Below are 24,844 nucleotides of genomic sequence, written 5' to 3' on the forward strand. Positions count from 1 at the left end.
ACGCTTTTTTTGAAAAATGAACAACACAAACCTTTTTGTAGGTAGTCATGTTTTGTCCATGTTGACGGTACATCTTCCACTGTGCGGCATCATCTCGCTAGCAACACTGCTGTCATTCCGCAGAGCGAAGATTTGTACAACATAAACAATAGGGAAATTGTGCAGCAACTATCGAGAACCGGCTTTCGTAATTGTTGTGCCATAGTATGGAAAAATTGGAAAATCCCGGCAAAGATGCCGAAATGGATACGGCTGCTCTCAAAAAGGGTCGTCATCGTAGCCGACACAAATTCAATTCCATCCGCACGCAGATGGAATTTTACTTCTCCGATGCTAACCTAACCAAAAGCCGGTACATGGCACAGCTATTGCAGAACGGACCGTGTAAGTATACACTTCGTTTGCTTTTCCCTTCATTGCCTAACTTCAATGTATTTCCAGTCATTCCTCTAGAGGAGTTTTTAAAGTTCAACAAAATCAAAGCGTTGACCTCAAGTGTGGAAGAGATTGGAAATGCGCTGACCAACTCCACCCTGCTCGAACTTTCCGAAGATAATACGAAGGTGCGTCGCATGACGGAGCTGGTGGTTAAGGAAAATTGTGACGAATGTACGATTTATGTGGAACGGTTACCACCGAAAGCAAACCACGAATGGGTGAAGAATGTGTTTTCGAGCTACGGCAAGGTGTCGTACGTGTCGTTGCCAACATTTAAACATTCGGGCAAAATCAAAGAGTTTGGATTCGTGGAGTTTGATGAGGAAGCAAGTGTGCAGAAGGTACTGAAAGCGTTTCAAACATTCGGCGGTGTGCTGGCATTTGAAACAACGGATCCAGCAAAAATGGCTAGCATCAAAACGTACGAGCAGGGCAAGCTAGAAATGCCGCACGAGGATGGTTCAGAGGTGAAAGAATCTGGTAAAAATAATTCACCGGAAGAAGATTCTTCTACACTGCTGGGTGGAGCATTGCAATCGTCTACAGTTCCTGGAGTTGTCACGGATAAAAAAGAGGACGAAGATTGCGACGAACCACCGGCAAAGAGACACAGGATCGAACCGACAAGCGACGACGAGGACGACGATACTCAGGACGAACAGCAGTCAGCCCGGGAAGCGAATGGGAAAAAGCTTGACCGCACAAGCGACGACGAGTTCCACACAGATCATGACGATCGTGCTGGTGAGGAGGATAATAAGGATGGGACGGAAGCGGCAAAGGATATAGAGCATGGAAATGGCCAAGATATGCAACTGGAAGCAGGAGGCAAGAAAAAATGTCGCCAAAGGAAGGGTTGCAGTATCATCAAGAAGGAGCTACAGCTGGACGATAAAGTGTACGAGCTTAAAATAATGACCAAGTGAGTAAGCGAAAGGGATATCATCATTCGGCTCTTTGTATAATGATATAATTTCTTTACCGTTTTAAACCCTCCAGGAAAGAATGGCGCCGTTTAAGGAACAAGTATTTGAATTTGCAGAAGCAAGAAGCAAAAAATTTGAAGCGTCTGTTCCAGCAAACGAACAAACATCATAAAAGGGGCCACCCGAAAGCAACCACTTCGAACCCGGGCAGTGGAATTGCGATTAAATCGATTAAATCATCACCACGGGTTAACTTTTACGGTGCGATGCCAGTTGATGAGGAACAGGGCGAGATGGATGGGACAAATGCACTCCAACCGGAAGTTCCCGAGGAAAGTGTGGCGATAGCGAAGCGACCATTATTTTCCTTCGAACCTGGGCTGATCGTAAGCATCAAGTTTCGGGAGCCGTGTGTCGATGTGAAGGATTTCCGCACAGAGCTGCGGCAACATCCGTACGTGAAGTATATCGACCTGAAGGAGGGATCTTTTGAGGCATTCGTACGCGTCGACAAGCCAGCATCGGCTAATGCGTTGGTGAGGGAGTACAATTCAGCGGAATATGGCGCACACATACTGAGCGGTGAACAGGAACAGCAGTACTGGGACAAAATGATGCGCGATCGGGAGGATAAGCTGAACATGCGTGTCAAAAAGGAGAGGATTCGAGGCCGTACGAAGTTAATTCGTAAGATAAATAATCACGTTAAGTTTGACGACGATGATGATTGAAATTGTGCCGGCGAGTATGTTATGTGAACCGAACTGAGCACTTGAAAATAAAGTGAAATTAATGGAAATGAGAGCAAACTTTACATACCCATTTCTTTCGTGTTGGGAACAGTAAGACGACGTTGCAGTTTCGCGCTTTACGAACTTATATCCGTAAAACTATACAAGTTTATGGTTTTTTTTTCTCCCAATAAGCATCCCGTTTACAAAAACCGATAAAATGCGTCATAATACACTTTGTACTTTGTCCCGGGTAACCCCCTAATTAAACGAGCAGCCGTTCGATCTCCTGCTGGATTGATACAATCTGAGATTTAAGCTGCGATCCTTCATCAATCGTCACGGAGCAGGCGACGATTGGGCGCGATACACCGCACGCACGACCGAGCGCCTGCTTGGATCGCACAAACACGTACGGTACGTTCTTGTCCTCACACAGCAGCGGAAGATGCAAGATGATTTCGATCGGTTCCGCATCTGCAGCCATTACGATGAACTCGGACAGACCACGGTTCAGCGTTTTGGTAGCTTCGTTGGCACCACGGCGCAACTGCTTGTAGTTTACCGCCTGCTGGATCAGCGTCATGATCTTCGAAGTGAGCGACTGGTCGGCCAGTGGGTAAGCCTTCGGGTTAACCTCTTCAGTCTGTAAAATGAAGACGCATGAAAAATGCCATCGGATTACAGTACCGGATGCGGTGGTATTAACCACGCGGTGGGATAAGTTAAACCCGATTTTAAGCAGAAAGATGTACTGCTTTTCACAATTCCACAGCAAATGAAACTTACCATCTTGATATTCGATTGATTCTCAGTCACAAAATGGGTTAGTTTGTTGTAAAAATGGAATTATTTGCAGAAAATTTCTAAGCCTCGGCTTCTAGCTTCATTGGCCGGAAAAACACGAATAATGATGAACGATGTGAAACCGCGTGGTTGCAGAATAGCTATCCTATCAGGCTGGGTTATAGTGATTGCTAATGTCGCCATCTTTATGCCTGTCAGTTGATTTTTGTAAGCAAAATAAAAATATACAACGACTCTCTTACCTGTTTGTTTGGAACTTATTGCAGTAAATTATAATTTATTTCTCAAAAATAAATATTTCGAAAGAAGAACTTCATTAAAAATTGATAATATTAAAAACTCTTTCAAAATATTCCAACGGCACTCTACTGTCAAAAAACCAAACACCAAACTTCACATCACCTTTCTATAGCTATCTTGAGTAAACATAACAAAAAAGTCAAAATTGATAACAAATCATAAACAAAACTTACAATATCGAATATTTACATCGTTTCTTTGTCCCAGCGAAATTCTATCAAATTTTATTACTTCACCCACCACAAACAAAAGTTAAAGTGTAAATCATTGCAAGGATAAACACGGTTCGTTCGACAATGGCTGATGATCATTCGGATAGTTCACTAACATCGATCGATGACGAGCGGACAGACAATACGGAAAATCTGTGCGAAAACCCAACCCGAGACATCCTAACCGAGGGATTTTTCCGCCTCTTCAAGCCAGTCATCGACGATCTGGAAAACAACATCCGTGGTGCAAGCAAAACGCAAAGCGAATTACGCCAGCAGCTGGAAGAATTGTCCGGCGAAATGAAGAATCTCAACTTCGAGAACGATCCCGTGTTGCACGAATATTTCAAACGTATGGTACGCGTAAAGCAGAAGGTTGTTGTGATAATGAACATTCTCCAGGGGGCACAGGAAAGACTTGTGATGTTGTGCCAGCAGCAGGAACTTCAAGCTCCCGTGCCTAGCTCTTGAAGATTGTGCATTACCAAAGCTAGCTTAATGTTTAATGTTACGTAGCCGTTTGCTTTTCATTCCCATACAAATAAATATATTCATTTTATCTACTACCACCAGGATGAGTTTATTTTTTGAAGAAGCTAGAAATGCTTTTTGACCCACTAGCCGCCTTCGCTAGTGCCTTCGCTTTCGCGGTTACTTTCTTCTCTGCTCCCGGTAGCTTAACGGGAGTCGTTTCGTGGATGTCTTCCTTTTTGAGTTTTTTCACAACAGCCGACTCCAGATCAACTATGGATTTACGTTTTTTGGAAATATTTTCATCCTCGGGAAAACCCAGCGCCGTCGACAGCTTGCGACCTAACTCGAGCGAAAGATAATCGGCAATGATGCCGAGAGCCGTATGCAGTGTGGCCTTCTCGTCCTCCTCCACCTCGGTTTCGTTTTCCTTCTCTTCTTTGATGTAATTCAATGAACGGGATGCAGGTCCTTCCTGTTTGCTGACAACTCTGCTCAATCGGTGGCATTTGCTAACAAGCCACTCCAATGTTTTTGTCTCGTTGTACTTAAATGCAAGAATGTTGCCTGCCCGCTTTTCATCAGCCAGCAAGTTCATACGCTTCGGGGACAGCACATCGGTCAGGTTTGAAGTGTGCGGAAACGAATCGTCTATCAAGATTTGATCTAACGGTATTGCGCGTTCGCTGCACTCTGCTACTAAGTATGGAAGCGCCAGAAACAGTGGGTCGATCGGTGTGGGCAGGAAAATTTTCCCATTAGAGCACACCGATTCGTTGATGAACCATGAGCGATGGTGTTCGTTAAAGCAGTTCACTTCGTACAGCTGTGATCCCTCCGAGGTGCGCCGGATTAAATATTTTGATTCATTTCTTGTCGCAGGATTGCGCAGCGATACAATACTCAAGCTTGCACTATCACTCTCTATTAGGGAATCTGAGAAGAAGGAAACAAAAACGCTTTTACAGTGATTCCGCATAGTAAACATCTAGTTCTTACCTTTAAATACAAAAAAGAACTTATTTGAGGACATTTCGAACGGCACAACAGATGTAAAATAACAACAAACAACTTTTAGCGCGAAATGGAAATGAAATGCTGCTGTGATGTAAATACTCCCCAACGAACAACGTCCCAAGGTTACTACATAAGGGTGCGCTTGTGAGTATGCGCAATTTAGCCGAGACACCAATTTACATGGTCATGAAAAGTGTCGGAAGCACTGACGGCGGTGGAATGGCGTTGAGGCGTTGATAATTGCTTTGTTTAAGCATATATATTATTATTATATATTATTGATGCAAATGACCATTGATCTATGTGAAATTTGTGTCATTATGCAGTGCGATTTCTAGAGAGCATTGTCATCGTGAGAGAGTCGAACATTTTGTCGGAGCCATTTGAATCTCATCACAGGTCTAGATCGAATGCACCAAACGGAAAGACGAAGCCAGAAAGAGTGAACAAATGATAAACAATACACAGGCAAAGTGTATTCTTATCAGATGTAGACCATGAAAGGAACCGCTGCTTGAAAGAAGCATTTTACGACCGTGCCATTTAAAAAAAATCCGGCAAGGATGATCTCCGGTGATGAAGCATTATAAAATAATATTGATGAGCCAAATGCTAATATTAAGGATAGATTTTTGGAAAACGGTGATAAAGGCCGGATATCGGATACCGTACTTTTTGGAGGATATCTAGCACTGGTGTGGCTAGATCTGGCCATGCCTTCAATACCTTTTTCAGATACAAATAAGCAAATATTTAGAATGATTTTTTTTTTGAGCTGTTGTTTGATTATGTATTACTTTATTTCTTTCCCCATCTAACTTTGAATTACAGCAAAAATGAAAAAAAATTGCCCTGATACGAAACTTTTACAATATTAAATAAAATAAATTTGCAAACGTATACGGCGCTCCTATTACTACCGCATGTGAACAATTACAAGATACATTTATCAAAAATATCTATTTCTTCGAGGGGGGGGGGGGGGGCGTTTGTCACACACTTCGCTTCTATAATTTATATGTTCTCAACTATATAACGCATCTTTGCCCTTTCTTATGACTCATTTGAGAACTACCACGCTAAACAATTTAAACATACTTCCCTTCTTTTGAACAAAAATGTGGCCAAGAGTTTGCTAAATATTATTTAAAAAATATAACTGACTGTTAAGCTTCACTACGGGTCGTCAAATGCATCTAAATAGTGTGAATTTAAAAAAAATATATATATGTTCCCTTAAAGATGGTCAGCCTAGCATTTATGTGTGCTTCAAACGAGCAAATAGAATGAAAAAAAAACGATACTAAATCTGTCCTCCAATACGCGTTCAATTAATTTTGTGTGCAAAACGTTTATCAAAATATAGCTACCGATTGAACTGTGGGTGTGAACGTGAAACTTGGTTGTAACACTTTAATTATGACAAACATTGTTTTTGTTTAAGGAATCTCTAAGGTACCTTTTTCATCATGCAAGTGGGCTTATGAAAAGAAACGAAAAAATATGTAAACATTTTTTCAAAATATATATACCTATATATGTATGTATATGTGCAATCAAGTATGTTTTTCTTTCTACGTACGAGCACTTTGCTGTACGAAGAAGATGAATGTTAGTTTGCTTCTTACCTAAAATGAGGTTTTTGGTTAGTTTTGAACGCCTTAAATCTACTTTTGTATGCCTCTACGAAAATTCTAACGGGGAGTTTACGTAAGAGGGATGTCACGGGAACATTTGTTGAAAGTCCCAGGTACGACCACTTTTCGTTAGGCGTGCGTTGATCGGCTGTATCCGTATGCTAGATTTTGCAATAATCTATCTCATATAGTTATTTAATCTTAAGAACGCTTAAACCGTAACATCTACCATAAACGCTTTGTTGTCTTACTTCACTAGTGGTTCAGAGCACCGATCCTACGCATTTAAATTGATTGCTTTTGCACAAGTTACTGGTACACGTACGCGTCGGTCGTGTTTTCGGGTTAGCAGAAAGTTCGTTTCGTCTATTTGTAAAAGTTCAACGATCGTGGCTGAAGTGCTGTCTTCTTCAAGCAGCCATGTGCTTGCTGCGACACGATCATATGATCACGCGTTTTGCCGCATGCATACTTTTCCCACTTCGGGTCGACGAGCTGAAAATAATACGGAAAGTTTGAAATGAGAAGAAATGAGTATAAAACACTATGTTCTCTACTACTAGCACTAATTTCATTTAGAAAAAAAACCTACCACCGGTGACTTTATACTGGACTTGTTACAATCCTTTGCATCGCCATCCAGCAACAGTTGATCCCGTAATGATGGCGAAAGTGTTACTCCCGAGTCCGAAATAAGTGATTTACTCTGGGGACAAAAACGAACAATCATTTGTTAGTATTCACATTAAATAATCAATTGTCTAAAGCTACACAAGACAGGATAGGCTAAAACAACCATCAGGAAAGGGCCAGCCAGTGGCAATAGTGATCCTCAACGATCTTCTCTTCGCGATCAAGCTAAACCACGTAATCACTTGATATTTAACTTCACACTTACCGGTGTTTCGGCAAAAAAGCTCATGTCGGAGTTTTCCCATTGATTCGTAAACATGGAGGAAGAGGAAGGTTTCTTTGCAATGCGCGGTGACAACTGTCCATTTCGCGCCGGGACAGTGATTTCCTTCGCATCAACCGTAACCGTTGATGGGTCGTTGTTGTTGACGATTGTTTTATTGTCCATCGATGCATCACTGCCACTTGCCAACGTTGACGAAGTTTCGGCAGAGTGTTCTTTCGCCTGTTCCTGGTTCATTATTTCCGCAATGTCTTCCCCAATACGTGCGGGACTCGGTGGAATGTAGCTGTAGGACAAAGTAAAAAGGTCTTCGGTTATCACATACCGTAGTGACTCCTGTGTCTAATAAAACTTACATTTCCGAGCGTCGCTTTCCTAACTCCGCCATTGCATTCTTGAATGGGGTCGGAGTGCGTGGTTCGACCGGCGCTTTTCCACCTTCCTTCAGTGGTGTTTTAGTTTTAGCATCATCTTCAGCTTCTTCTGCACGTTTCTCAGGTTCGTGTTTCAGCGGTTCAGCCTTTACCGATACATCTTTCGCCGGAACTGGGGTGCTTAATAGACTAGTGTCGTTCTGCTGAAACGGGGATACATAAAACAAAAATTAATAAACACTCAATATACACTGCATGCTGTGAGCATCTACATTTAGAAAGATCGCGTTTGGATAGCAAAGCAAAACACACGTAGTAAATTATAACAGTATACATAAAATATAAAAATGATACAAAATGATAAAAAAAACGAAACAAAAACATACTTTAACTGTTGCTCGTTTGACGGGCGTACTGGCGGGAAGCTGATCGAAGGACACGTTCAGACTGGGAGAGTTCAAGAACTGGCTCGGCGAGAAAGGTAGCGGCTTGATCGGTGTAATGGACGGTGATAAAAGGTGCATTTTCTCCGCACCGACACGATGATAACCGTTACCATCCTGACCGGTGTGCATAGTGCCCTGTGCACCGTTTGCCCCATTACCAGCTGTACCTTGCTGTTCATTATAGTGCCCCTGCATCGACAGTAGTTCGTGCTATATAATAGTATGTACAGTGAAAGCATTGGTGTTAAATGACGCAGTACAAGACAATGATAAAATATTGTGATTTTTTTTTGTGCGAGTTGTGATCGATTGCATGTTGCATTCGGAAGTGTGTTTGTGCTTCGGATTAAGCTGTTAAGTTATATATTGTGGGAATGATTAGTGCGAGATCCTGCTCCGTCGGTAGATAAGAGCAAAAGGAAATAAAGAAACAATGTAAAACAAAAACTTTCACAAACGAAATCCACATTAAAACAAGATCATAAAATTATGAATGCATAATCAACAAACATTTTAAGCAGAATAAACATTTATCTTAACGCGTACAACTTTTTCAACAAAGTTATTCAAGATTAAGCTCCAACCTAAAACAAACAAACATTCCACGCAACAAGCGTAATAACAACGACAACCAAAATCACCAGCGTGCGAAACTAATCTTACCAAATCTTGATTTTCCTTTAATTTGCGCTTTCGTCGCAGAATGTTCGGCGTTGTATGGCGTCCTTTCTGATCCGTCTGCTCCACGCCACTATCCTCATTGCGTGTCGCATTAATCAGCTCATGCAAATCGATGTTGGCGGGAAGATATTGCTGGCCACCGATTGCCATCGGATATCCACCGGCAGTTGGCAACGTTTCGGTAATATTGTTATTATTGTTGGCCGCATTGCTTTCGGTGAAAAATTTCATATTTAGCCGTGTTGGATATACCGGCTCAATGACGTACTGCTTTTCCCGGTCCGGTAGTGGGCGTATCAGGAAATCACCCTGCTCAGTCGATACGGCCACCTTATCATCGATCTGACCCTCCTCGATCGGTATTTCGTCCTTAAACTTATGCTCATCGATCGAAGGCTTTTTGCGATTGTTGCGAATGATGTTTTGCAAACTTTCGTGCGGTGGATAGCGCATCGTTTTCGGCTTCGATTCACCACTCTCGTCCATATCCATGTTCGAGCCACCCGACTGCTGCTGATAGTCATGGTGCATCAGCTGATGCGGCTGGTGCGCTTGTGACGATGAGATAAGCTTCACCCGTCGACGGGTTGCATCTGGGCCTTCGTACTTGCGGCGCATCGTCGAGTTCCAGTGGTTTTTGATCGCATTGTCCGTCCGGCCTGGTAGCAGCTTTGCGATCTTTGCCCATTGGTTACCGAATTGCTTGTGCGCTTCGTAGATCTTCTGATCTTCCTCGTCGGTCCAGGCGGTTTTTTTAATGTTCGGATTCAGATGATTGTGCCATCGTTCGCGGCACTGTTTGCCGATGCGCCCCCGAAGATGCCGTGCGATGAGTGTCCATTTCTTTGGACCGTACTTTGTGACCAAGGACACCACTTTGTCATCCTCCTGAAATGGGGGAAGAAGAGTACATTTAGCATCATTGTTTAACGCCTTATGGGTATGTTATGGAAACGATTCTAATTTCAAAGTGAAAACGCCATGAAAAAAAAAATCATTACCAAATCGAATTTTAATTTTTTTAATTTTCAATTTTAATTTTTGCCCCGTCATCGAATTCAAAATGATCAGGCGCACAACTCCAAGAGTGTGTAGGACGCAGCACTCAACCCTTGTGCTTTTGTTTTTTTCTCTTTCTCTAGCAAAAAATGCTTTAATACAGGGAAACACACATGATAAGCTGCGGAGAGCCCACTTTTGGAAATCGCGCAAGCGAATATGAAAGTGCGGAAGGTTGATACGGAAACACCCAATATGTTAGCAAATCGCCCAATATAGATACGAAATCGCGTGCAATTGATATAAAATGTCAGATTGGCGAGGCGGTTTGAATGCTGGGTATATATTGGTCGGTTCAAGAGTTGAAAAATGTAAACAAACATTTTAAAAAATATTTTTTAATTATATTACGTAGTTTGTGGTACGGTGGCGGTGGCCGGCGTACCTTTCCGAGATCGTCATTTAAGCGTGCGCATGCTGACATTAAATCCAACTTCGCGCGCCACGCCATAAAATTGTGTGGCGTACATTTTCCGATCCTCGATGGTCGTCGGTGCGTTACGCCGCTCCGGTATTTGCTTCACCATCTTCAAGGGGTAGTTCTTGAAGATGGTACCATCTTCGAGGGGTAGCACCTCGCTATGGTGGTAGTGGAAACTCGCACACCGTGTTCCTGCAACAATTTTTGTGCGAGTGATCTCGTCACCGTACAATTGTCGTTGATGCAGCATTGAATATCACTTATGGCTTGCTGCGATAATATTTTCTGCCCGTTGCCACCACTTTTCTTGGCTTCGACCTGAAATGCTGTTTGGTATTTTTTGACAATACCGTAAACTGTCGTTAGTTTTATATTCAGCATCTGGCTAATGGCAGCAAGAGTTGCTGCATTTTCATACGCCGTTACCACGCGCTCTCTATCTTCGTTGCTCGTAGTCTTTCGACGTCGAAGTGCTTGCACTGCCCCGTTTGCACTTTGAGCTAGTTCAGAGCTTTGGCTAGAGCTCATGTTTGCTTATATAAATGAAAAATTGCCGATTTTAGTTACAGTTAGTTTGCCTCAGTCCTTTGCTCGATTGTAACCTACATTACTCTTACACGGTACGTTCTTGAAGCAAAAATTCATCGGCAAAGAAATTACTCCTTTCGTACTCAAGCGCCTGCAAGACATGAAAAGACACGGAAATTTTAAACTTTTACACTATTTTAAATGAACTATTGAACTATTTTAAACGTATACATACCTTCAGGGGCATGATTGTATACACCAAAAACTAACGTACGTTATGCTATTTTGTAAATATCCACAAAGCACACAAAATTTGCCAAAGATTAATCCGTAAAACTGTAGACGTTTCGCTTGTAGACCAATATGAAATATTTTCTATATCCCAACGAATTTAGGCTTCTCAACAGAACAGTTTTGAACACGGGTGTATATAGGCACTGGTTTAAATCTCCAATTTGAATTTTAGCATGTTTTTGAAATACAGTTTACAGTTATAGTTCGCAATTTCAGTTTGAGCGAGATAATATTATAATTATATTATTAAACAATAATTTTAATACGATTTTCGAATGCACCAACTACTTTATTTAATTAAAAATTATTTTAAAAATATTTGTTTACATTTTTCAACTCTCGAACCGACAAGTATATACCCAGCATTCAATCCGCCTCGCCAATCTGACATTTTATATCAATTGCACGCGATTTCGTATCTATATTGGGCGATTTGCTAACATATTGGGTGTTTCCGTATCAACCTTCCGCACTTTCATATTCGCTTGCGCGATTTCCAAAAGTGGGCTCTCCGCAGCTTATCATGTGTGTTTCCCTGTAATTCTCTTCCGGCCTTTGTTCTTGTAGTGCTTTGAGCCTATTTCCTTCCAAACGTCCGTAAAAGGAATAAACATATTTAAAATCTTGTTGGTAAAACAATTGTACGTTCAGTACAAATCATATCTTTAGACAATCTTATAATATCTCAGCCTTTCTAATATCTCAAAAGTGGACTAACCATTCCACTTGAACGCGATCGGTCACGGTTCGCTGATAGTAAATTACAGCTCGACCCTTAGTCCTGCATGTGTCAACAGGCGAATTTTTTAAGCTTTTGTCTTTTCCGTGCACCCTTCTACATTGTTCCGATTCGTTGGTTAAAACTCTCGCTTTTTTCTGCACATCGGTTCACCCCGGGGGAACCTTTCATTTGCTTCCGAACGGTACACTCCTTGAACGAACCAGCGTTGCCTTTTTGCTTTTGTAGCTAAACATGCCCGATTAATCTTCCCGCATGAGCCACAATTTCCGAGTGTTTGTTTCGAACATCATTTCCCGGCAGCGGAAGTTCTAGCCCACGCCTTACACCTTAAACAACAATCTAAACCTGCACCCTTTTTTTCTCCCCACAAATAATCATAAGCGAATGAAAAGCGCAACACCAGGCACCTATATCAAGCGAAATAGCCACATGAACACACCGCACAGGAAGTACGATCTTGAAGGAATCATCTAAAAAAGGGGGAAACCTCGAGACTGAATGATGAAATACTCCGTATGCGGGAATAGTTTTCTTTCGTTAGGATGTTTTTTTTTTTGCTTTAATTATAGAACGGCCCAGTCTTGAAATGCTTTGCATCTGTGGGTTGTATCATTTATAAGTGTGCGGTTTCTTCGCCCGCTTGAAAAAGCTCATGGAGAACCCTAAGGACTGGACTTTCTGCCTCTCAACTTGCGCCACTAAAAGTATGGATAATTTAAGGTGCTTTTTTCTCGATCATGTTCAAGGTTCTTTTCAGAATACCACAGTAAAAATAGAACCCTTCTGCACGAGCAAAGGTAATAAGCCCTGTGGTACGCCAACCATGAAATGGACTCATTGAAAGGAAGAAACATGTTGTGTCTTGTTTTGCATTTTGTTATACGAAGCATTTTCATATGAAACCGGATTTAAAAATTTGTTTCAACGCAGCAACGATGTGTGTGTGATTTATGCAATCAATTATATGAAGATCATATTTCATTGCTGTAAAACAAATGGCTCGTGGGTTGCTGCTTCACACGTGCACACGCTACAAACCGCTGTCGAAGCAATTTTTGTGACATCTGTTCATATTTCGTCGACAGCAGTGATCACGTGTCTGGGAAGATTGGTTCAGCGGTGTGTGTGTTTTTTTCCTCCTCAAGCAGCTGCTTTGCGTAAGTGGCTTAGCACTTCCACTTTGGGTAAATAGCAGATCAATTTCACGGTTCCTTTCACACGTTGATCCTCAATCAGTTTTTTAGTTTTTGTTTTTCGAGACGATCATCACCAACTAACCTCCTTGGTCCAGGGACCCTTAATCAGATCGGGATTCACTACTTTCGTCCAACGCTGCTGACACTGGACGTCGGTACGATCCTTTAGCAGCTTCGAGATGATATCCCACCGTTCACCGTACTGTTCGACGAGCTGTTTAAGGGCGGCATCCTGTAAGACGTATTGGAAATATTTTAAGTATTACAATAAATCATTAAATAAGTTAAAACGAGCCCCTCTTACCTCGTGCTTGGTCCAGCGAGATTTTACGGACTTATCTCCCTGCGAGTGCTCCGAATTATCATCATCCGAGGTGTCCATTGTTCCCGACATAGCTGATCCTGTCGAAGGGATGTTCTTATTTTTTACCCCAACAGAAAGTATGCAAAAGTTCAATCAACTTCCTAGTACAGCAGCACACACACGCACACGTTATACAAAAGGATGTATATCTGCAATCCTTAATGCACGCATACACATGAAACAGGACCTGATCCTGTCTCTCGGCACCGGGATGAAGATGCGACCGTCCACAATAGGATAGGATCCCACTTCCGAAACACTAGGCACAGGATCTTTCGTCTTCGATCTCCCTCGCACACGTTTTATTGGGTGCTTGTGTAAGTGTACGATCGTGTTATCCTTGTCTCTTGTCTCACAGCATATGCCGTGCGTTTAATAATTATTTCCACGGCAGATGTTTTGTTTCCGCTCACGCTCGATGCTCTAGGCGGTGTGCGGTGCCAGGCGCCCCCTTTATGTTTTCACTCGTTTCCCCGTTTTATTGTTTCCTTTCCACACACACACACACAGACGCACAGGCGAACATTTATCCTTCACCTAGGCAATGCAATAATACACCGTCACTCTAGGGGTGGTGATGTCGAACATAAGGGTGCTTCTATTGCTATCTCTTCTCTAAGCTTGTCGCATTCTTTCTTGCTCACTCTTTAACCAAAAAAAAAACACTAGGATGTGATCGCACGTGTAATGGGCTCTTCCTTTTCTGCTTCTATTCGTTTTCTTATTCACCAACACACACGCGCGCACATACACACACGAACACATGAACAGAGTAGCAATATACAACAGTGAGCGCGCTGTCCCGCGTCGCGTAACGCGCAGAGGAAATAGGATCACTTTTGCATAACTTTTTCTTTTGTGCTTTTAAGACAATTTTTCACCGGCGCATCGGGTTGAGCATGATAATTGATAGCGCAAGTACACTAGCACATGCAACTAGCCACCATGCGCGCACCTTTAACACACGCGTACACATTCACAGGCGCGCGGCAGCATAAGGTGGCGTTTACCTTCCTGCCTCTCTCTCTCTCTTTCTCTCTCTTCCCTTCTGTTTCCGTACACCGCTTTTCGGACTACCCCTTAGCGCTAGACACCAGGGGGAACAGACTAATCGTCCCAGGAAGCGATTTGATGCGCGAAGCGAGCTTGAGTACCGAACGCGGACCCGCGACAAGAGAGGGTCGCACCGTTTCTTTGCTGTGTCCCTTGGCTGTAGCACAGAATACTACACCCCTGTGGTGTGTACGCAAAAATGCTTCAAAACACTGTTTTCCAGGAGGGTAGCAAACAAGAAACACCCCTAGAGAATGTTGGGCAGCCTAACGCAAGGAACGAATCTACCCTCCACTGTTGCTGGTACTGCAGGGTGTACCGATTTCACTACACTGTTTACCCTTGCTGTGGGTCTATTTTTGGCCCCCGGACGGCAAGAGGACGACTCCTTGCTGGAATGTCCCTATGCGTTGCGCTGGTACGCAATATTTCGCACTTGTCAGAACGATTTAGGAGAAACGTATCAAAACAGTTCGTTTTTACGTGAACGGTTTTATTTAATTTGGATACGTTTGCCGATGCGCCCCCATTGGCTAGTGGGGGAAGCTTTCAAAATGGTACGCACCGCTGGTGCGCAAGTCTTCACGGATTGATACGTTAAAAAAGCAAAATATATCAATTGCAATCTGTGCTTCTGCTGGCGAAACATAAACAAACAGAGTAGGCTCTAACTTTCCGGACTTTTTCCTTGACTAGATGATAAGTGTAAAATGGTACAGTACGGCACGCGGTACACAGGGCGAACACGAAACGAAGTAAACACACACGCACAGCGAAACGTATCCAGAACACACGGTATAGCGCTTCACTTTTATCACTCGTCTGCAACACTTTCACGACACTTTAAAACCCTTCACTGGTTGGCAATTGCATTAGCTGGGTTCTTCCTGCCACAGGATTCACCACCGAAACGGAATCACTTGAATTTTTATTCACGCAACCACACACACTATTGGCAGCTGCTGTTGGGTGGCGTAGCAGGCAAACCGAATGGATCCATTTTCTGCTTGTGGCAATCGGACGTTAAGCACTAGTTAGGCAGCAATTGTTGCACTAATTACTGCACACTCCATGTCTGCTTCATCGTAAACGCACGTGTAATTGGGCACACTTGTGAAATAGTGGTACAAAATAGCTAATAAAATGACTCAAAAACTCAGGGAACGTCCCCGTCGTTACGCGTTTTGCGACCGTTTTCGCTTGCTTCGAAAAAGCCCAAGGTGGTTGAAAAGGGCCAGGTGATGGACAGTTGAGCCCTTTTGACGTTTTACCAGTTGACGTAAGGCAGTCATTATACGCACCATTTTTTATTTTTTTCCCTTTATTATGTGAAGATGTTCGCCGATGTTAATTACACGTGGATTTTAATTTATGGATCATACTTCAACATTTTCAACGGTTTCATATGCATAAAATAAAGAGAAAACATGCTATTATTGCATATAAATGACATTCGATTAGCAAAGCACGCAATTGAGATTGTCTCACCTCTCGCCGTATTATCTTGCGCGGTCTGCGTCATCTTTCAATTGTCAAATATCGAAGAAAAGCTGGTAAATTTAAATAACAAAAGTAAAGTTTGATGAGCGAATCGCTTTACAAGTGCTGATTTAATACGTTTACTTGCTGATTTCATAATAAAACGTGAATTTACCAAGCTGTGATGTTCTCGGCATTGTTATTTCCTTTTTATAAATAGATTTTTGTTGAAAAAGGATATTTCTGTTTTTCTATTTTAACTTCACCTTGTTCACGTGGGGTACACCCCTTAATTAATACACCTTGGTTCGTGGTCTGTTTTCAATGTGCTTCGTCGTTTGACAGAATTGTTGCATGGCGGTCTGAAATAAACACAAGAACACATTTCGCAAGTGAAATTCAATGTAAAACGCTGAAAAATGTTAATCACCGACATAAATAATGTAAAAATCTACAATCTTAGTGGAGGAAAATCGGTGCCACAAGTAAGTAAAGCGTGAAACATCCGTAGCACAGCATATTTGAACATGTTGCACACTTTTGCGCATTTTAGTGGCTTACAGATCGCAAGCAGAAAAAGTCCGCGAAGAAAAATGCGGACGCTGATCGACATATAGAGCTGATACAGGACTTCGACATGCCCGGTGTGGCGTCGTGCATCTCCATCTCACCCGATGGACAGTACATTTTAGCAACGGGGACGTACAAACCGCGGGTGAAGTGTTTCGAAGTGAGCAATCTGTCGTTGAAGTTTGAGCGGTGCTTCGACTCGGAGGTAGAAAAATTTGCCATTCTCTCCGATGATTATAGCAAGCTTGCTTTTCTGCATGCTGATCGGTATGTGGAGATACATGCGGCTGCTGGTCGACACTACCGACTGCGTATTCCAAAATTTGGTCGAGATTTGACGTATCACAAACCAACGTGTGATCTACTATTCGTTGGCACTTCTTCCGAGATCTATCGACTGAACATGGAGAGGGGTCAGTTCTTGTTACCTTACGCGAGCCAAAGCGCTACTGCCATTGATAGTATCACGATCAATCCGGAACATCAGCTTATCTGCGTCGGATCGCAGGATGGAACGATCGAAGCGTGGGACTATCGAGATAAGAAATGTTGCGGCACGCTTGATGTTGCTGCAAATCTCAAAAATACGAACGGTGTCGCTGCTGTTACGGCTCTGCAATTCAAAAATGGTCTAACCTTAGCGGCCGGCACTTCCTCTGGGCATGTAGCTCTGTTTGATATTCGGGCTCGCAATCCTGTCGCGATGAAGGATCATCTCAATCAGCTACCAATCAAAAAGATACGCTTTCAACCGGATCAAAATTCGATCTACTCGCTCGATGCGGCTATGTTGAAGATTTGGGATGAAACGTCGCTGAAGCAAAAAGCGTGCATCGAGTCGCGTAGCAATTTTAACGATTTTGCCCACTTCCCCGGTAGTGGATTATTTATGTTCGCACAGGAAGACAATAAAATGCTGCCCTACTACATCCCTAGTGAAGGACCGGCACCAAAATGGTGTTCGTTCCTGGACAATTTGGTCGAAGAAATTGCTTCCGAGTCGGTACAGAATGTGTACGACGATTACAAGTTTATCACAAAGCACGAACTTGCAGAATTGAAGCTGGACCACCTGGAGGGTACGCAAATGCTGCGTGCATACATGCACGGGTACGTATGCTTGAGAATGTTCAAATAGTTTAACCATCATACATTTCATTCAATGATTCCTTACTCTCGTCACAGGTTCTTCATCAACATTCGCTTATACAATAAGGCAAAAGCAGTTTCTGATTCGTTTGCGTTCGATGGTTTTCGTAAGGATAAAATTCGCAAACAAATTGAAGCTAGCCGTCCTGCTCGCCTTCAGCTTAAGTCTGCCTTGCCAAAGGTCAACCGGGAGCTCGCTCAGCAGCTTATACAAGAGGAACATTTGAACAACTCGAAACGTAGCGCCGCCGCGAAGGGTTTGCTGGGAGACGATCGTTTCAAGCAAATGTTCGATAATCCCGACTTCGAGATCGATAAGCAGGCGGACGATTATCGTCTTCTCAGTGCGGTGTTGAAGCGTGCAGATCGTGATAAGGCAAGACGGAAGGGAAATGTTGTCGTTACAGCACTCGACGAAGAGGAGGAAGGACAGAGCACAGATGATGATTTGTTTGACGAGAAGAGCGAAAGCGAAAGCGAAAAGGAAGAGAAAAAGGAAGATTCTGACGAGGAGATGAAAGAAGAAGTTCCAGTTCGTGCAAAGCCGAAGGATAAGAAAGCAAACGAACGCCGGAATAAACCTTCCAAGGGTGTTTCACTGGCCGAGGAAGTGGATGAAGATGCAGACACCGGAAAAGAGGTTTCTTTGACCGTAGAAGAAGGAGCGAACTTTGACATCATACAACCGGCAAAGAAAATTCAATCGTACGTATGACTTCGGTTCGAAATGTTTCCAGATGTACATTAAAGTATCCTTCTTTTCCCTTTTCAGTGTGTCCCTTGGTAAGCGCGTGAACAAACTAGATCACGCAACTTCAAGCGTACTGTTCCAGAATGGAGTTGGTAGACGAGAAATAACGTTCACAACCACTGGTCGATCGAAGAGCGATAAAAATGGGCAGGATCGGGAACGTGCACGGTACCATTCGGAGCTGAAAAAACATAAAGAAGAACGTAGACAAGTTATTCGTTCGGCCAAGGGGGTGATCAAAAAGACGATTATGAAGAGACCCTAAATACTATTTGGAAATGGTGCACTCAATTGTGAACTAGTGCTACAATAAACCGATCCGATCGATGAGATGGAAAAATCGAGTGATATAGAGGAATATAATTTTCAATCTGCTTGTGAGATGTAGGTTTCTGTATACTTTGTATTACTTTCAGATTGATGCTTGTTGCAGATGCTAAAACAGGACTGATCTATACATTAAAGCTTCTTCAGTGGCGCTCTTTTAGGGAGAGATTACCCATATTCATTTCATCATTTGTAGTATCGCTCTTTTTCGGAGTCGCAGGCACTTGATTCAAACTGTCCCAATCTATTTCGGTAAAATCGATCACTATCCGACTGTGGGGCGGTTTGTACTGTGTGTACTTAACACCGGCAGCATCAAACATTCGCTTTGCCGCGATCGTATGCTCCTTGTGTGCGTGCTTATCGCTCATATACACCACCTCCCGGATCGAGGATTGTATGATGATCTTCGCACACTCGTTGCAAGGGAACAAAGCCACATACATGGTGCAGTTTCTCACGTCGGTACTGTTTTTGTTGAGAATTGCGTTCACCTCCGCGTGGCACACGTACAGATACTTCGTTTCGAGTGGATTGTCCGACGTTTTGGACCACGGAAACTCGTCATCACTGCAACCGGTGGGAAACCCGTTGTACCCGATACCCACAACACGTTTGTCCTCGTTCACGATGCAAGCCCCAACCTGTGTAGATGGATCTTTGCTGCGCTTCGCTGCGAGAAAAGCCATTGCCATGAAGTACTCCGTCCAATCGATGGTATCTTTCCGCTTTTCGCTTGCCATTTTAGTATTGCACAAATGTAGAGAAAAACTAGACACACCGAATTGCAGGTGTCTTGCAATCCCGCCAACCGGGTATGCTTTTGACAGAGTTCAGCTGTCACCATGGACAAACGTCAGTCAAAACGTTGTTGTGTTTTCGTCGTCGCTTGTGTTGGATAATGGTGCTGTGAAATTGTGCATTTCCATCTGCATTGGACCTTCCGGATACTGCGTTCGGCAGCTGCACACCATTTAACTGTCGCCCCGTTAAGTCAAGATGCCGAAGAAAAAGACGGGCCAGCGAAAGAAGGCAGAGAAACAGAAGCTCCGACAGAAAGAAATCCGCAACCGGGAATCTCAGCTGCCGGAGCAACCATGCAACGTTGCAATGGACTGTGAGAAGTGTGGCAAGTATGTGTTTCGGTAGTGAATCCCTGCCGACGTTGGGAATAATTTTCTATCCCCGTTCATTTCCTTCCCAGGAAACAAAAGTCTAGAGCGTTCTGTTATTTCTGCCAAAGTCTTCAGAGATTGCCGATTTGTGCTCAGTGCGGGAAGCAAAAGTGCATGCTCAAAACCGGAGATTGTGTGGTGAAACATGCGGGTGTGTTTACCACCGGTCTACAGATGGTTGGTGCAATTTGTGACCATTGTGAGGCGTGGATATGTCATGGAAGAAAATGTCTGCAATCGCATGCCTGCACTTGCCCGCTGATGGACGCAGTATGTATCGAGTGCGAGCGAGGCGTGTGGGATCACGGTGGGCGAATGTTTAAGTGCAGCTTCTGCAACAATTTTCTGTGCGAAGACGACCAGTTCGAGCATCAGGCTTCGTGTCAGGTGCTGGAGTCCGAATCGTACAAGTGCCAATCGTGCAACAAGCTGGGCCAGTACTCGTGTTTACGTTGCAAAACGTGCTACTGTGACGACCATATCCGCAGGAAAGGGTTCAAGTATGATAAGAACAAGCCGATACCCTGTCCGAAGTGTAATTACGAGACGAGTCAAACGAAGGATCTCAGCATGTCGGGTAAGACGTGTTTGGCGGCGTAGTAGCGTACAGTTTGCTGTGAGTAATTTGTTTGTTTTTTTTTTGCTTTTCTAGTCCGCAGTCATAAGTACGGTCGTAAACGGCTTGACGACGACGGAGAGGATGATGATTATGCGTACGATGATGAGTACATGGCTTACCGCAGTAGTCACGATCATTACAACGAGGTTTCAGGAGGTTCATCCGACGATGACTACGAAGATGACGATGACGACGACGATGATGATGACGACGAAGACGATGATGATGACGAGGATGAGGAAGAGGAAGTTACCGAAGGTAAATCGGCAGAAGGAACATCCTCAAGCACATCCTCAAAGGCGCAAAAGTAGCGTCCTTGCATGTTAGTTTCTTTCTGCAATGCAAACTGGAGCTCTTTAAAGTCCCATTTCTTCTTGTTTATTGCATAGCAGAACTATACAAAACGGTTTGCAAATGTGCTAAAGATGGATACGATGTTTGTAATAAAACAAGGGAGCGATGAAAAACAGAATAAAAGAAACGTACTAAAAGTAAGCAGCTGAGCTGGGTGCTGGAGTATTAGAAGAAAATGCCTCGTAAGCGTCGTCCCATTGCTTGACGGTCGTAGAGAACGTTAAACTTATTTACCAGCTGGTTCATATCGTTTGCTACCTTTGTTAGCGCTCCCAGGTATGTGATCAGTCCGACGTCGTTGGATTGCTGCAAGAAAAGTAAAGGGAATTAGAACAAATACTTATGCGATTCCCGGCCGAAAGTTACCGTGTAAAAATCTTCCTTAAAAGAGGGATTCTGCACGATGGGTAGACGACGGCTGAGTGAGTAGGCCATTCGAAGTATTTCCTGGTTCGGTTTGAGCTGATTATTCTCGACCGCCTTTATGTAAGCCAGTATGATCTTAACGCGCGAGTTCAACATTTTGATCGCATTGTATTGTGCGAGCAGATGCTCGGCTACGGTGGAGTTAGTGTCAGTCTCATTATTGGACATGCGGGCCACATGATCGACACCGATGCGTTCCGCTTCCTCCGTTGCGAGTGTGTAGACAAGCGGCACAAACAACATCATGGCTTCGCCCTGCACTATATCGATCACAGATTCATACAGAGCGACTGGAAGCTGTGGGAAGGAAATGGAGAAACAGATAAGTCTAGGTGTTTGGTTGATCCCTGGTTCCGTTAGCCGATCCTTACGTTCATGTTACGATTAAGCGGATCCATCAGTAACATCAAAGGACACTCGTTGATTTCGCAGATTTGCTTGTGAATGTTAATGTGTTTCTCCGATGGAATAGTGTCTGTCGTGTACCATCCGAGAAAATCGAGATCACTAAACACTTGTTTATCTGCGAGCAAAGGACAAATGTATTTTAGGTAGGGTTATTAAAGTGAAGAAAAACATTGATACTTACACTGCTCTTCCTTCACCTGATAATAATCCATAGCAATAATAACCACGTCGTTCACTATATCGTACTTGAGCTCGAACGAATTCATCACCTCGATGTTACGACCCTTTTGCTTGCCAATGAGCGCACCAAACACTAACGGTTTGCTGCTCTTCTGTGCTCTGGTACGTGTCCAATGGTCAGCAATGTTCATAATCACGAGCGGATGCAGGGAACAGGTAACTGACGGAATCGTTGCACTGCTGGCCATCACATTTCTACCCTCTGGCTGGATCGGCACAGGCTTAGCGCTAGATCCGCCGGCACTATCCATATCCGACACACCGGGCGGTGATGCAGCTTTCGAGGTGGATGCAACCATTGGCATCGCAGCCGAAGCCGTCGATGATGTGCTGCCGGTAGCGGATGCACTCTCATTATCGATGTCCATCTTTTCCTCCGTGGGTTGACTCATTGTGATGGACAATCTTTGCTACACAATTGTGTGAATTGTTGAGCTTTTTCCCGAATTTGTGGTCAATGCGCTGCACTATGTTATGACGGTTTTTGCCCGTGTGAGAAGAAAATTGACATTGTTTTGGTATCTTCGTTTGGTTTGACATTCAACACTATGGGAACTCCACGGCACAATAACATGACATTGAATGTTACGCGCTTTTTCTAAAATTTGACAAAGAAATGTAAAAAACAATTCTTATCAAATTCATTTTGATATACACATAAAATTATGTATTAAAAAGTAAAATATGAGTTAACTTGTCTTCACGTTGTCAGTACTGGTTGCCCAAGGTTTCTAGATAACTACTGAAGTGTAGTGTATTTCTACGTCAAAGCAAACTAGAGCTCAAAGCCGATTTTTGTTATCATGGCGAAGTTATCAACATTATCCGGATTCGAAGTACATATTCTCCTTTATATAATAAGGTTTTGTGGTTAATTAAGTACTTTACATGATATAGCGTTGAAACTTACCCAAATAACAGTGCTTTGAATACTTTGCCACCTGCATTGCTGCATCAAAACAAAAAAGGTTTGTGTTTGATATCGTATGTCATGCCGGTTCGTTGCTTTTTATCGGGAATTTACCAGGGGTATGCTACGGTACGCTACAAAGTGACTCCACCGTCCTGCGAATCTGTACCGATTAATCCGGATGAATGATAAATGGTAGAGCTGAAAAGCAGAAGTGTAAACAAACGAGCTGTGTATGCGCGCGCGTTTGTGAATGTGCAGTATCCGCGGGTCGATTTCATTTGAATGCATCATTCTGTGAGGGGAGACGGCTCCCAGAAAACAAAAAGTTCCTTTAGTGCAAATGATCCAAAGGTGCATCTTGCTACCGTTTCCGACCGTGCCATTCTTCGATGCCAAGGGTAAGTGCTGTTTATTTCCAACCGTAATCCTTTTGTCTACAATGAGTCGACCCTTCTGTGTGTCCTATCATGCCAACGATGGTTGACGCTGGGCGAAGCAGTTGATCCTGTCTGAGAGAAAGGACGGCGATGCATTTCCATGACAACAATGGAAAGCCTTGCATCTACACACACGCTCAATGGCGGGGGGATAAACATTGAAGCGAATGGTGATATTTCACGGATTATTATCGTCGTCATTATGGACACCAGTTTTAATCATGTAGCATATTTATACGCTTGATACCTCTCCGCTTCTTCTTCACTGTCTCCACAAACCGGGGACGATTTCCGATACCATGGTGTTGAATGGCGTTGCTTCCAAATTTACCGAATGGTGTTGGTTTGTCCACCATGCACAAAATGACAAATTGCTTTCCATCCTCAAACCATTGCGGGAATCTATTTGGGGAATCGGTAACGATGGCTTATTTGCTTTTCTCGCCGGCAAACAAGTGGCTTATTTGGGAAAGCATCAAGAGCGGAAAAGGTACAGTTTATTGCGGTTTTATATGGTTTTGTGTAGGGCGATCTAATCGGGACGGGTGTTACGGGATGCTATATTAAAAAGGATTAAACTGCAATATGTTAACCTATTTACGCCCATTTAGAGAGGTTTTCTTTTCGTTTTTTTTTGTTCATGGTGTGCGGTCTGAGTGAGGATGATAAGTCAATTGCAAACTAGTTTATTGAATTGAGGAGGAGGAGGAGAAGGCATTCTGAAATATAGATAAGGGTCGAAGGGGAAGCAGCACGTGATCGGTTGTATTTAATTGAATCAGGATATCATTTGTCATCAACAGTTTAAATGCTGACGGAGCTTATCCTTCTCGATTAAGGGCAGTTGGAAGCTATGAAGCTGTTGTAACTGAGAATATGTTGGAGATTTGGATTGTTCCTTTTGCTTAGTTGAAGTTTCAAATATTATCTCGTTGGATAACTTTTAACATTAGGATAATCCGCATGGAAAGGATATGTATATCTTTTAAATGGCAAAATATGCAGCTTTATGATGCGTTTCTTCATGTTCTTCAATTCAAACTCCTTTTTCATTCTACTGTAGATACGTGTACTGTTTCGCATAATATCCTTCAAACACAACGCAAAAACAACCCTGCCAGACATCAAAGATGTCACTCAAATCGGCAGGAGTCTTCAAGGATTAGGAAAGGAACAGTGTGTAAAAACTTACCGAGAAAAAAAAGGAGAAAGAAAGCACAAATGTTTCCCGCCGTTTAATAGCTCAATATGTAATCCCCCTATTCCGCTTACGCCAAGCGGAATAGACGGTACAGTGCAGTAAGGAAAAATATTTTGATCTCCAACGAAGCGTTTAATTGAAGTGTAATTTAAATAACAATTAAAGTTTACGTCCTCACAGCT

The 24,844-nt window shown here is 43.1% G+C and overlaps 9 protein-coding genes across 12 annotated transcripts; 4 read left to right on the forward strand and 5 right to left on the reverse strand.

Annotated features, from left to right (window-relative positions):
• The first annotated feature begins 94 nt into the window (after window positions 1-94).
• On the forward strand, window positions 95-2,163 carry LOC125762166 (la-related protein 7). The gene is made up of 3 exons (XM_049423996.1): window positions 95-384; window positions 442-1,360; window positions 1,438-2,163. The coding sequence occupies exons 1-3, from the start codon at window positions 207-209 to the stop codon at window positions 2,093-2,095; spliced, it is 1,755 nt and encodes a 584-aa protein (XP_049279953.1). The 5' UTR covers window positions 95-206; the 3' UTR covers window positions 2,096-2,163.
• Window positions 2,164-2,223: 60 nt separating this feature from the next.
• On the reverse strand, window positions 2,224-3,034 carry LOC125762204 (NHP2-like protein 1 homolog). Its single transcript, XM_049424052.1, has 2 exons — window positions 2,885-3,034; window positions 2,224-2,741 (listed from the first exon to the last, which is right to left on the reverse strand). Exons 1-2 carry the CDS (start codon window positions 2,885-2,887, stop codon window positions 2,361-2,363), a joined length of 384 nt encoding a protein of 127 aa, XP_049280009.1. The 5' UTR covers window positions 2,888-3,034; the 3' UTR covers window positions 2,224-2,360.
• Window positions 3,035-3,155: 121 nt separating this feature from the next.
• Window positions 3,156-3,983, forward strand: LOC125762202 (SNAPIN protein homolog). Its single transcript, XM_049424051.1, has one exon. The coding sequence runs from the start codon at window positions 3,499-3,501 to the stop codon at window positions 3,883-3,885; it is 387 nt and encodes a 128-aa protein (XP_049280008.1). The 5' UTR covers window positions 3,156-3,498; the 3' UTR covers window positions 3,886-3,983.
• On the reverse strand, window positions 3,969-5,035 carry LOC125762195 (ribonuclease H2 subunit B). Its single transcript, XM_049424041.1, has 2 exons — window positions 4,885-5,035; window positions 3,969-4,821 (listed from the first exon to the last, which is right to left on the reverse strand). The coding sequence occupies exons 1-2, from the start codon at window positions 4,916-4,918 to the stop codon at window positions 3,995-3,997; spliced, it is 861 nt and encodes a 286-aa protein (XP_049279998.1). The 5' UTR covers window positions 4,919-5,035; the 3' UTR covers window positions 3,969-3,994.
• Window positions 5,036-5,293: 258 nt separating this feature from the next.
• Window positions 5,294-15,821, reverse strand: LOC125762155 (myb protein). Of its 4 annotated transcripts, none has more exons than XM_049423980.1 (8): window positions 13,501-15,821; window positions 13,279-13,428; window positions 8,939-9,844; window positions 8,216-8,485; window positions 7,812-8,029; window positions 7,438-7,741; window positions 7,132-7,245; window positions 5,294-7,034 (listed from the first exon to the last, which is right to left on the reverse strand). In XM_049423980.1, the coding sequence occupies exons 1-8, from the start codon at window positions 13,588-13,590 to the stop codon at window positions 6,906-6,908; spliced, it is 2,181 nt and encodes a 726-aa protein (XP_049279937.1). In that variant the 5' UTR covers window positions 13,591-15,821; the 3' UTR covers window positions 5,294-6,905. The 4 variants fall into 4 exon arrangements, with proteins under 4 accessions (XP_049279937.1, XP_049279936.1, XP_049279939.1 ...); XM_049423979.1 differs by having other exon boundaries at window positions 7,812-8,032; XM_049423982.1 differs by lacking the exon at window positions 8,216-8,485.
• Window positions 15,822-16,414: 593 nt separating this feature from the next.
• On the forward strand, window positions 16,415-18,902 carry LOC125762158 (nucleolar protein 10). The gene is made up of 4 exons (XM_049423984.1): window positions 16,415-16,577; window positions 16,646-17,772; window positions 17,848-18,516; window positions 18,584-18,902. Exons 1-4 carry the CDS (start codon window positions 16,512-16,514, stop codon window positions 18,825-18,827), a joined length of 2,106 nt encoding a protein of 701 aa, XP_049279941.1. The 5' UTR covers window positions 16,415-16,511; the 3' UTR covers window positions 18,828-18,902.
• A 6-nt stretch (window positions 18,903-18,908) lies between these two features.
• On the reverse strand, window positions 18,909-19,670 carry LOC125762200 (deoxycytidylate deaminase). The gene has a single exon (XM_049424049.1). The coding sequence runs from the start codon at window positions 19,630-19,632 to the stop codon at window positions 19,033-19,035; it is 600 nt and encodes a 199-aa protein (XP_049280006.1). The 5' UTR covers window positions 19,633-19,670; the 3' UTR covers window positions 18,909-19,032.
• A 204-nt stretch (window positions 19,671-19,874) lies between these two features.
• LOC125762190 (zinc finger protein 330 homolog) lies at window positions 19,875-21,178 on the forward strand. Its single transcript, XM_049424036.1, has 3 exons — window positions 19,875-20,022; window positions 20,094-20,641; window positions 20,717-21,178. The coding sequence occupies exons 1-3, from the start codon at window positions 19,889-19,891 to the stop codon at window positions 20,992-20,994; spliced, it is 960 nt and encodes a 319-aa protein (XP_049279993.1). The 5' UTR covers window positions 19,875-19,888; the 3' UTR covers window positions 20,995-21,178.
• LOC125762187 (COP9 signalosome complex subunit 6) lies at window positions 21,039-22,631 on the reverse strand. Its single transcript, XM_049424033.1, has 4 exons — window positions 22,053-22,631; window positions 21,835-21,986; window positions 21,404-21,760; window positions 21,039-21,343 (listed from the first exon to the last, which is right to left on the reverse strand). Exons 1-4 carry the CDS (start codon window positions 22,501-22,503, stop codon window positions 21,203-21,205), a joined length of 1,101 nt encoding a protein of 366 aa, XP_049279990.1. The 5' UTR covers window positions 22,504-22,631; the 3' UTR covers window positions 21,039-21,202.
• Between the last annotated feature and the right edge of the window lie 2,213 nt (window positions 22,632-24,844).

This window comes from Anopheles funestus, chromosome 2RL (genome assembly GCF_943734845.2).
Source record: "Anopheles funestus chromosome 2RL, idAnoFuneDA-416_04, whole genome shotgun sequence".
Taxonomy (NCBI): domain Eukaryota; kingdom Metazoa; phylum Arthropoda; class Insecta; order Diptera; family Culicidae; genus Anopheles; species Anopheles funestus.